This window comes from Nicotiana sylvestris, chromosome 3, assembly GCF_000393655.2.
Source record: "Nicotiana sylvestris chromosome 3, ASM39365v2, whole genome shotgun sequence".
Classification (NCBI taxonomy): domain Eukaryota; kingdom Viridiplantae; phylum Streptophyta; class Magnoliopsida; order Solanales; family Solanaceae; genus Nicotiana; species Nicotiana sylvestris.
The window spans coordinates 62,162,047-62,174,188 of record NC_091059.1 but is presented as its reverse complement, the minus strand read 5'-3'; the positions used below and the strand labels follow the sequence as shown (position 1 = coordinate 62,174,188).

At 40.1% G+C, this 12,142-nt stretch overlaps 1 protein-coding gene across 1 annotated transcript; it reads right to left on the bottom strand.

The window, feature by feature from the left end:
• Positions 1-8,749: 8,749 nt before the first annotated feature.
• Positions 8,750-9,190, bottom strand: LOC138887443 (uncharacterized). The gene has a single exon (XM_070169198.1). The coding sequence runs from the start codon at positions 9,188-9,190 to the stop codon at positions 8,750-8,752; it is 441 nt and encodes a 146-aa protein (XP_070025299.1).
• Between the last annotated feature and the right edge of the window lie 2,952 nt (positions 9,191-12,142).

Below are 12,142 nucleotides of genomic sequence, written 5' to 3'. Positions count from 1 at the left end.
GTTCACAAATTAAGGACACTTGGTCCTAAAGTTAGAGTTGTAAATTCAAAAATTAAGGCCAAGTGTCACACCTCCTTTTTACATCCCGAGGGCATATGAGAGTTTTTCCAATTAAAGTAACATTAATCGAGATGGGATTAATTAATTTATCAGAGTCGCCACTTGGAATAATTTATTTGGTGTCCCAAGTCACCGGTTTATTTTAAATCCCAAATCGAGGAAGTTTCGACTTTATTTTAAAAGTCTGCAAACTAGAAATTCTAGATAAGGAATTATGTTGGGAGAAGGTGTTAGGCATTCCCGGGTTCTGTGGTTCTAGTACGGTTGCTTAGTGATTATTGTCGCGCCCCCTTTTTCCTTCCGAGGAAATCAGGACAACTTACTCGTTTTGGGAAAGGGGGTTTGCGGTTTTGAAGAATCCCCACCTAACGATTTTAAGGTGCATTAGGGCACCTATAGGGTTCATTTATAACCACGTTTGGTTACAAGAGATAGGGTAAGAACTTGATATTATCCTAAAAGGAAGGTGTTAGGCACCCCTCAGGATCCACGAGTGTGGTTCCCGGCCAAACAGTTTTTGTGCATTTGTACAAGCAACAGCTAAACAAGTATTGCTCAAATAGTAGGGGATTTAAGTTTAAGAACACAGATGTTTGAAAAAGCAATTAATGAGAAGCAAGATTTTGAAAAGAATTACAAACTAAGCACGTTTATGAATGTAAAGGGGTGTGCTAGGTTTGTCTATAATATGGATCACATCAATGCAATACCCGGTATGACACTCCTCAAAGAGGGGCTACACGTGATATTAGTGCACCGGTCATCATATCCATTTCTACCCTTTCCCGCCCCGTGAAGGTAATTAAAGCGAGGGTTGGTCTCGACCCCTATTGCATGCTGTTACCCATCCCTTCCTATTAGTTCCGGAGGAATTTGGGACTCCTATCCTATAATAAGGAGGTTCTAGGCAGACCCTCAAGTTTAAAGGCAAAATACTAAGGCGACATATAATAACAAGTAGGACTTAAATCAAGGGGGGCATGGAAGACAAACAAAATGCTCAAGTATACCTCCACAGGTAATGTACATAGACAGCATGACTCATACACAATTAATGTCTGAATTTAAATCCTATGCATGGTATCTAAGTGATAACAACAGAACTAGATTTATTATATAACTCAGAAAAGAAGTCCGAATCAGGATTGCCTATTGATTTTAACATGCTGGCAGTTAAACAAAGGCAGTTCTAATTTTATTCAAGTTATTACCTAAGGCTTGCCTAAGCGTAATATGCAGCAGTTATTTAGGATTATTAAAACAGTTTGGAGATGGTTTTTACCTAAGAGCATGTTGTTCTAGTTGATACGAATGCGGAGATTATTACCAATTTTATTCAGAAAACATCACAATGTGAGATTGGCAGGATTGTTAAAAAAACAGAATCCCTAAGGCATGATTTCTAAATGCACTCAAGAATTGCAGACTTATTGAAGTAAGACTTCTGAAAGTACAAGAGTAACAACTTTTATGCCAAATTTGTTATCGTCCTAGGAACAGGATTTCTAAGTGATAGACATAAAACATGGATTAGTAACGGATGAGATGCTGAAGCAGGAAACATAGGACTTAAGAGCATGATTCTAATGCATGTATGAACCCTAAGCATGATTTCTATTACGCAATTAGGAATATAAACCTAACAACAGGTTTTCTACCCCCTTAACAACTATAGCATGCATATTTACCACATCTCTTTTCACTAGCCACCCCTATACTTGTTTACAAATTATTGCAGACCATGTTAATGAATTACACAAGTAGAAGTGAAAAATAAGAAGTTACACTATAGGAAGCCTGATTAGGACTTCCTCCCTGAGTTATGTAATCAATTACCCCAAATGCCAAGATGGTTCCATAGTCTTTCCCATATCCGGGTGTGTCAGAGTTCCCTAAGGACCTCAAGGAATCCCGGGTAGTGCTCACACCCAGATTTCATAACCAAGACAGAGTAAGTGCAGTGTGGAAAGGCTAGCTTTTATGTGTTCAAGTTTAGAGGGAGCTCAAGGGTCCCAAGGCAAGGCTCACACAAAATGGGTAGAACCTAGTAATCTAGGAGTAGAGTGGGAGTGCTTGACATAGATTTAAAAGAAGGTTGAATTGGAAAACAGTTTTGAAGCAGCATGTTTGAAATAAGTTTGAAAAACAGCAGAACAGTTTTGAAAAGGAGAAGGGAACATGAGCAACAATAACTTAGAACAAGCCAGCACACACATAAAACAAGTTCAAAGAATAGTATAGTTTCAAAAGTTACAAACAGGGAAACAGGGGTTGGGGACACATAGGGCCCAAATCAGAAACATGTAAACATGGCTGAGAAGAGATGCATATAGACCATCAAGTGCAAAGAACAAGTAGGGACTGATTGGCCTTTAGAACACAAACAATTACTTTAGAGAGTTAACAATGGAGTCGTGCTTAGAATTGTAATAAGACATAGGGACAAGGTATGAGAGTAGTCATGCAGACTGCTATTACACATAATTAGTCATGACTTAGTGTTAATCAAGTACACTGGGGGACATACTAGTTGAGAGACATAAATAGGAACTCAAGTAGACATGCTGATTACATTAGAACAAGAGAGGGCAGAACTTAAGCATGCTGAGTAAAGCAGTGAACAAGAAGTGCAATTAAACAACATGAGCCATTAGGTCAGTGCAGAAAGAGGCAGGGATTGACAAACAATGGAGCACATAGAGTTGAGTTTCAGAATTGAACTAGGAACATACCAGTTAAGGAAGCAAAGTGCGGAAAAGTAAAACAAGTAGAGTTCCACAGTCTAGCCTTGGCTTTCAACCGGCTAGACAAGCAGTATTAAGTAGTAGAGAAAGAAAACGAGAGTTTGACTATGTATGTGTGTTCTGAACTAATTGTTCGTGTCTTATTCTAAAGAGAGGGTAGAGTATATATAGTTTGAGAACATGCAGGAAAATAAAGTAATAAGTATGACTTAGCATAATTATAGAAATAATACGAATCAGAATCAATTAAAGACCCGGACTCCCTTCAATTAGGGAGTCATAGTTCAAACGGGTACAAGTTGTATCAAGTAGGAAAAGAACTGATTTTATCATAATAGGAGTAGTAAAAGCATGTAGCATGTAATAAGGATTAAGTACAGAATATTTTCAAGTAAGGAAAGTATACTAACAACATATTGTGCACATAAATAAGGTAGAGCACAATTTCAATTCTGAAAGTCAGTTCAAAGAATCACGGATGAGATGGAAAATCACAGGGAATCTACACTAAGTAAGGAAAGTATCACAAAAAAATAAGGAAGCAATTTCAAAAAATTAGTACATAATTACAAGGAAAATCCACAAAATCACAGATGTAGGTTTAAGGAGATTACGCAAAATCAGCATAAATTATGTGAACAATCAATAAAACAAATAGTCGGACCTATTAAACGATAAATAACATGTGTTTGGACAAAATCAAAGAAACCTTAAGAACAAATTAGAGCAGGAAGCACAAGAGCATATAGAACACACATGAAACCTAGAATGTTCATGATAGTCATGCAAACATATCGCAAATAGACTCAAACTTTGAATCAAACCCAAAAGTGTTAGGGTTTCTTGACAAAAATGAATCGAGCAAAAAGGAAAGACTCAGGTGATGTTTAAACATGCTAAAAATCAAAGTAATTGCTAAAATCAGAAAGACATCGTTTTTTGCAAAAAGGGTTTTGGAAACCCTAGTCTGGAAAATGAAGAAATCGATTGAAATTGGAGAAATATTTTGATGAAAACAGGTGAAAACCTTAAAAAACCCATAGATCCATCACAAATCTAAAAAGATCGGAGTATTTATAGCTAGGTTTTTCAGAAAATAGCAGAGACGAGGAAAAATTGGTTAAAAACTCATGGATACACCTAGATCTAAAAAGATCTAAAGAAAAGATGAAAAATCTAAAGAGTTAGGGTTTCAGAGAACCCAGAGAAGATGAGAAAACCTTAGAACATTACCGTTTTTAACGGAAAAAGTCATAGATCCTACTCGAACAGCCATGGATGGCCGGGAAATGGCATGAAAGATCATGGATAAAATTTAAACCGGATCTGGAATAGATCTCTTTGAGATCCTTCCATGAAATCATAAAAATGAGCAACCAGGATATGTAGGATACAAGTATACGTCTCAAACAACCATGGGAATCCATGGATTGAGTGAGAATCGAAAGGATTAGGGCTGGTTTGGGTGGTGGCGGCTAGGTTTAGGTTTAGGTCTCAGAGAGAATTGGGGAGGAAAGGGATTCAAAGGCGGCTCAAATGAAAAATGGGGTAGGGTTTTGGGGGGTCGTTGGGTTAAAAAAGGTAAGAAGCAATATGGATCGTTCATCTGGGAGATCAACGGTCGAGATTAGAGAGGGTAGGTGGGGTTCCGGGTTTGGGCATGGGTAAAAAGGGTGGGTCTGGTTTTAATTGAAATTGGGCTGGGAATTGGGGACCTGACTTGGGCTACAATTGAAAGTCAATTTGGCTATATTTTAAATAGCCACTTTTTACCTATTTGATATATAAAAATATTAAATAGTTTTTGAAAAATAATTTAAAGTGCTAAAATGATTTATAATACATAATTAACAATTTAAAAATATCCAATTTTATGTGTATAAAACATAATTAAATCTTAAAAGGGTTGATATTGCAATTATGTATTTAGCTTTAAAAATACTAAATGTAATTATAAAAATATGTAAAAATTACCTTAGCCATATTTTGGCATAAATATAGAAATTCAATATATGAATTATCAAAACAATAATTTTGAAAATAATTATTGGGGATTTTATGGATAAAAATGGAGAAAATAAATAAATTTAAACCTTTAAAATTATGGAAAAATGATAAAACCCTCGGACATGATTATATATGCATATATGTATACTATTTTAAAGGTATACTGCATATTTAAAATATATAGAAAAAAATTGGGTATCAACAACCGCCCCTCTTTACCCGGGAAAGATGAAAGAATTGTCAGGTAAAGATATGATGGCCAATTTTGACCGAGCGAAATGGTTTGGGAAGATTTAGGCCACACCCTCGCTTCTGAGTTGCTTACATATCCCTGGTTTTACAGGAATCAGGCCGCATGTAGTTCAGGATTCACCTGCAGAGTATGTCGATGAAGACATTTCAAGAACAGACGCAACATCTAGGGCCATGGAGTGAACGTGCGATTTACGGGAATGGTTAAGAGAACTGGCTGAGGGAACTAGAGCGGGATCACTCCTGTTGGGATAGCCTTTGCTCGTCGGTTTACCTGCAATTAGAAACAATACAAGTGTATATTGTGCATAAATTTAAACATGATGCAAATTCCCGTTGGACCATGAGTGTTGTCTTCGGACGATGAGGATGATGTCCTTAGACCATGATGTCCTGGGCCATGAAGCGTATGATAAGGGATTCGCAGGCCATGAAATGATGTTCTCGGGCTATGAGGATGGTGCCTTCGATCCATGACGCCTTTGAATAATGATATGCAAAAGATTGAAAGAGATCCTCAGGCCATGACATGGTGTTCTCGGGCTATGAAAATAGTTCCTCCGAACGATGATGCCTTTGGATGAGTTGGCGATATTTCAGCCTATGAAGGATGCAGTAGTATGATGCGGACAAGACAGAGCTTAGTCTTGCGAATTGAAGGGCAGAGCTTAGCCCGTAAGAGAAGCGAGATAAATAGTGCTTGAGATAGCGCTTAGTTTCAAAGAAAATTGGAGGCAGAGCTTAGCCTCGGAAGGCAGAATGATAGCCTTATGCAAAGATGCGAATGTAGATAGAGGTAGAGCTTAACCTCGGAAGGTAGAATGGTAGCCTTATGCAAATTGGAAGGCAGAATGGTAGCCTTATGCAAATTGGAAGGAAGAATGGTAGCCTTATGCAGATGTAGATGGAGACAGCGTTTAGTCTCGGAAGGTAGAATGGTAGCCTTGTGCAAGATTGGAAGGCAGAATCGTATCCTTATGCAATGCAAATGCAGATGGAGACATCATTTAGTCTCGGAAGGCAGAATGGTAGCCTTATGCAGGAATGCAGATGGAGACAACATTTAGTCTCGAAAAGCAGAATGGTAGCCTTATGCAAGAAATAAGATAACAATTGAAAGTAGAGTTTTCTTAGCTGATAGGAAATTGCGACATTGTGATTACTGGGAGCATTGTGACATACGGAACATCACTGGTGTGTGTTGATATCAAGTGTTGGCAAGTGTTGATAGCAAGTGTTGACATGGTGTTCTCGGGCTATGAAAATAGTTCCTCCGAACGATGATGCCTTTGGATGAGTTGGCGATATTTCAGCCCATGAAGGATGCAGTAGTATGATGCGGACAAGACAGAGCTTAGTCTTGAGAATTGAAGGGCAGAGCTTAGCCCGTAAGAGAAGCGAGATAAATAGTGCTTGAGATAGCGCTTAGTTTCAAAGAAAATTGGAGGCAAAGCTTAGCCTCGGAAGGCAGAATGATAGCCTTATGCAAAGATGCGAATGCAGATAGAGGTAGAGCTTAACCTCGGAAGGTAGAATGGTAGCCTTATGCAAATTGGAAGGCAGAATGGTAGCCTTATGCAAATTGGAAGGCAGAATGGTAGCCTTATGCAGATGTAGATGGAGACAACGTTTAGTCTCGGAAGGTAGAATGGTAGCCTTGTGCAAGATTGGAAGGCAGAATCGTATCCTTATGCAATGCAGATGCAGATGGAGACATCAATTAGTCTCGGAAGGCAGAATGGTAGCCTTATGCAGGAATGCAGATGGAGACAACATTTAGTCTCGAAAAACAGAATGGTAGCCTTATGCAAGAAATAACATAACAATTGACAGTAGAGTTTTCTTAGCTGATAGCAAATTGCGACATTGTGATTACTGGGAGCATTGTGACATACGGAACATCACTGGTGTGTGTTGATAGCAAGTGTTGGCAAGTGCAACGGTTCTAAGAATCATATTCTTGAACAATGTTTATTCCATGGGCGTACAATATGTTTAATGATTTTGCAGTCCTAGTGCCTGCATCCAAAGAAAATCATCAGTTTTGTAAGGGGAAAGGTTAGTTCATATCCCGCTAGCTTTGCTTAACTCGTTCGGTTTTGATCTGGTGATACCGTCTGTATCATTGGGGTAGCATTGCTAAACAAAGCAGTTTCAATAATAAACATGTATGATTTTGTAAAAGTATGACATAAGTGTATAATTAAAAATAGCTTTTAGATGAACCGACGACTGTGACGTAGTTCAGGACATTGCAACCTCTCCTGCTATGGAATTTTGAGGGTCCTCCTCAAAATTCTGCCCCAGTTTGATGTTTCCAAATGCTGCTCGTGCGGCGATCGGTTGAAATTACTTCGGAATTTTGAGGGTCCTCCTTAAAATTCTGCCCTAATTTCCAATTGCGGGGGGAAATGAATTTTATTGAATTATGACTGAACCCATAGGAATGCCTACGTATCTCCTCTTAAACGGGAATCAGGTCAGGCGTAGTTCAATTTACATCATATAAGGAAGGCATAAAGATTACACATAGTAACGCTTGACTGCATCAGAATTGATCGGCTTTGGCCAGACTTCTCCGTCCATCTCTGCAAGTATGAGGGCTCCTACTATCAAAACCCGGTGAACCATGTATGGACCCTGCTAGTTGGGAGAGAACTTCCTTTTGGCTTCATCTTGATGTGAAAAAATTTTCTTTAACACCAGCTGCATCGGTGTGAACTGTCTTGGCTTGACTCTTTTGTTGAAGGCTCTAGACATTCTTCTGATAGAGTTGACCATGGCAGACTGCGTTCATTCTCTTTCCATATATAAGGGCTAGTTGCTCATAATGACTCTTTACCCACTCTGCGTCGTCGAGCTCAACTTATTGTACGATCCTTAGGGAAGGAATTTCTACTTCAGCAGGAATGACAACCTTTGTACTGTAAACCAGCATATATGGGGTTGCCCCGGTTGATGTGCGGACTGTGGTACGATACCCCAGTAGAGCAAATGATAACTTCTCATGCCACTATTTATGCTTCTCTATCATTTTCCTCAATATCTTCTTGATATTCTTGTTGGCATCCTCTATAGCTCTATTCATCTGACGCCTATAGGCTGTGGAATTCTTGTGTTTGATTTTGAAGGGTTCACACATAGATTTCATCAAGTCGTTGTTGAGGTTTGAGCCATTATCGGTAATGAATGACTCTGGAATTCTGAATCGACAAACAATGCAGTCGTGGACAAAGTCTGCCACGACATTCTTAGTCACTGCTCTGTAAGATACTACTTCGACCCATTTGGTGAAATAGTTAATGGCTACCAGGATAAACCTGTGTCCGTTGGAAGCAGCAGGCTCGATTGGTCCAATCACGTCCATCCCCCAGGCGGCGAACGACCAGAGTGAGTTTGTTGTGTTAAGCTTGCTTGGATGTACCTTTATCATGTCTGCATGTATCTGACAGTGGTAGCATTTTCGGACATACTAGATGCAGTCCGTCTCTATAATCATCCAAAAGTAACCAGCCAGGAGTATCTTCTTTGCTAAGACAAAATCGTTCATATGTGGACCCCAGTTCCTAGAATGAATTTCCTCTAGTAGCCTGGATGCTTCCTTTGCGTCGACACATCTTAATAATCCTAAAATCGGGAGTCCTCCTATACAGGATTCCTCCGCTGTGAAATAAGTTGTCGGACAATCACCGAAGTGTGCATTTTTGAGTAGGATTTGCAAGCTCTGGGTACTCTCCTTTTGCCAAATATTCCTTGATATCATGAAACCAAGGCTTTCCGTTTGCTTCCTCTTCAACATGGGCACAGTAAGCTAGTTGATCATGGATTTTCACGGGAATGGGATCAATGAAATTCTTGTCTGGATGTTGTATCATAGATGATAGGGTAGTCAATGCATCTGTGAACTCATTTTGGATTCTGGGAACATGCTGGAATTCTATCTTCGTGAACCTCTTTCTTAGTTCCTGTACATGATGTAGATACAGGAGTATCTTGGAGTTCTTGGCCGCCCATTCTTCTCCTACCTTATGTATAAGTAAGTCTGAATCTCCAATCACTAGCAACTCTTGAATGTTCATGTCAATGGTCATTTTGAGTCCTAAGATACAGGCTTCATACTCGGCCATATTGTTGGTGTAGGGGAACATGATTTTGGTAGACACCGGATAACGCTGACCGGTTTCTAATATTAGGACTGCTCATATGCCAACTCCTTTGAAGTTTGATGCTCCATCGAAGAACATTCTCCAACCAGCATAGGATTCCGCAATGTCTTCTCCTATGAATGATACCTCTTCATCGGGAAAATACATTTTCAGGGGTTCGTATCCTCCATCCAAGAGGTTTTCAGCAAGGATGTCTGCCAGTGCCTGTCCCTTGACCGCTTTTTGAGTTACGTAAACAATGTCGAACTTACTCAACAGGATCTGCCACTTGGCTAACTTGCTAGTGGGCATGGGTTTCTGAAAGATATACTTCAAAGTATCTATCCTCGATATGAGATATGTAGTATATGCGCAGAAGTAATGTCTCAGCTTCTGAGCTACCCAAGTCAAAGCACAACAGGTGCGTTCCAATAGAGAATACCGGGACTCGTACGAGGTGAACTTCTTACTGAGATAATAAATGGCTTGCTCCTTCCTCCTCATTTTATCATGTTGTCCCAGAACACAACTGAAAGCTCCATATAACACTGTAAGGTAGAGTAATAGGGGCCTACCTGGCTTGGGCGAGACTAAGACTGGTGGTGGTGACAAGTACTCCTTGATTTTGTCGAAGGCCTTTTGGTAGTCCTCGGTCCATTTGGTAGTGGTGTCCTTCTTTAACATCTTAAAGATTGTCTCACAAATAATTGTAGATTGTGCTATGAATCGGCTAATGTAGTTAAGCCTTCCCAAGAAACTCATCACATCCTTCTCGTTCTTTGGTGGTGGTAGTTCTTGAATGTCTTTGACTTTTGATGGATCCAGTTCTATTCCTCAGTGACTCACAATGAACCCAAGCAATTTCCTAGCAGGAACGCCAAATGCGCACTTTGCGGGGTTTAGTTTCAGGTTGTATCTATGCAGTCTATTGAAGAACTTCCTCAGATCTTCTATATGGTTAGTGGCCTTCTTGGATTTGATAATAACATCATCCACGTATACCTCTATCTCCTTGTGTATTATATCATGAAAGATGGTAGTCATGGCCCTCATGTAGGTGGCCCCTGCATTCTTCAAGTCGAATGGCATCATCTTATAACAGTACACTCCTCACGGCGTAATGAAAATCGTTTTCTCAGCATCTTCCTCATCCATCCAGATTTGATGATAACCAGCGAAGCAATCTACGAATGACTATAGCTCATGCTTGGCGCAACTGTCAATCAGGATGTGTATATTTGGCAAAAGGTAGTCATCTTTCGGATTGGCCCGGTTGAGGTCCCGGTAGTCTACACAGACTCTAACCTTCCCATCCTTCTTTGGTACTGGCACAATGTTGGCTAACCATGTCGGGTATTTTACTACCCTGAGGACCTTAGCTTTGATCTGCTTGGTGACTTCTTCCTTGATTTTCAAACTCATATCAGGCTTGAACTTCTTGAGCTTCTGCTTTATTGGTGGACACATTAGATCGGCTGGCAGTTTGTGAGCCACAATAGACGTACTTAGACCAGTCATGTCATCATATGACTAGGCGAATATGTCCTCATATTCCTTTAGAAATTTTGTGTATTCTTTCTTCTCTGATGGCGATAGGTGAATGCTGAATCGTGTTTCCTTGATGTTTTCTGCATCTCCCAGGTTAACAATCTCGGTCTCGTCCAAGTTGGACTTAGCTCTGTTCGCAAAGTTCTCAACTTCTTTGACAATCTCGTCAGGTATGTCATCTTCCTCTGAATCAATGTTCGTTTGTTTTGTTGTCTCATTGCATGTCACAGTCATTGGTTCATCAAGATAAGTACTATTAATGTTGTATTGGTAAAGCACGGAGGGACAACGATAGCAATAAATATTAATTCATAAGAAAAATCAGAACTGCTTTTGATAAATCAGATAAATATTTTGAACATCGAAGATCTTATTGCGGGAAACAAATGCGAAAAGAAAGTCATTTAGTAAATAAAACAGTGAATAATGATTGTTTTAGCCTTGCTAACCCGAGGATCGTCGGGCTTTGGTTGTCCTGATAGTGCAATTCTTGAGATGTGCCCCTCTGCTCACAGCCTGTATGGAAGGGCCTTCCTCCCCCTCCTTCTCAAGAATAACGCAACAGTCTATATCACTATCCTCTAGAAACAAGTTCTTCACTGCTGCAAGTGCTTCTTCTTCATCTGACCCATAAATAATGTTGGCATGTTAGAAGGTCTGCTCCAGATGTGGTATTGGCTGCTCTAGTGGATAGTAAGGACCGCACCATGGTGGCGACCAATTATTGAATTCTTCCCGAGTGTATTCATATCCCAAACCGAAGGTACTGCCTTATTTCTTGAGTTTTATGGGTTTAGAGATTCCTTGGAGCTTCTTGCCGAGCCCTTTGCCAGGTTCGTACCCACTCCAACTCAGTATACTCTCGATTTTGCTATCCCACCATTTGTTTTTATCGATAGCACTGACCCGCTCAATGTGGTGGTAAGTTTCTCCACCCAGCTTCCTTCTTCCCTCTATCGCCGGAATGGTCTGGCAACTTTATATAGGGTTGCTACCGTCGCTGTGAATGATCACTTCCTGGTGATTCCATTCGAACTTTACTGCCTGATGCAGCGTTGATGCTACGGCCCCAGCAGCATGAATCCATAGCCATCCCAATAGCAAGTTGTAAGATGTTGGTACATCTATTACCTGGAAATCGACCTCGAACCAGGTTGGTCCCATCTGCAAGCATAGAATAATCTCACCAATGGTGGATCTCTGAGAATCATCGAAAGCTTTCACATTGATTGCTCCATCCTTTATATCATGCATCCCGTCACTCAACTTCTTGAGTGTTACTAGCGGACAAATGTTAAGACTGGAACCTCCATCGATCAAGATTCTGGTGACAAAATAATCTTTGCATTGCACGGTGATGTGCAGTGCTTTGTTGTGCCCCAGCCC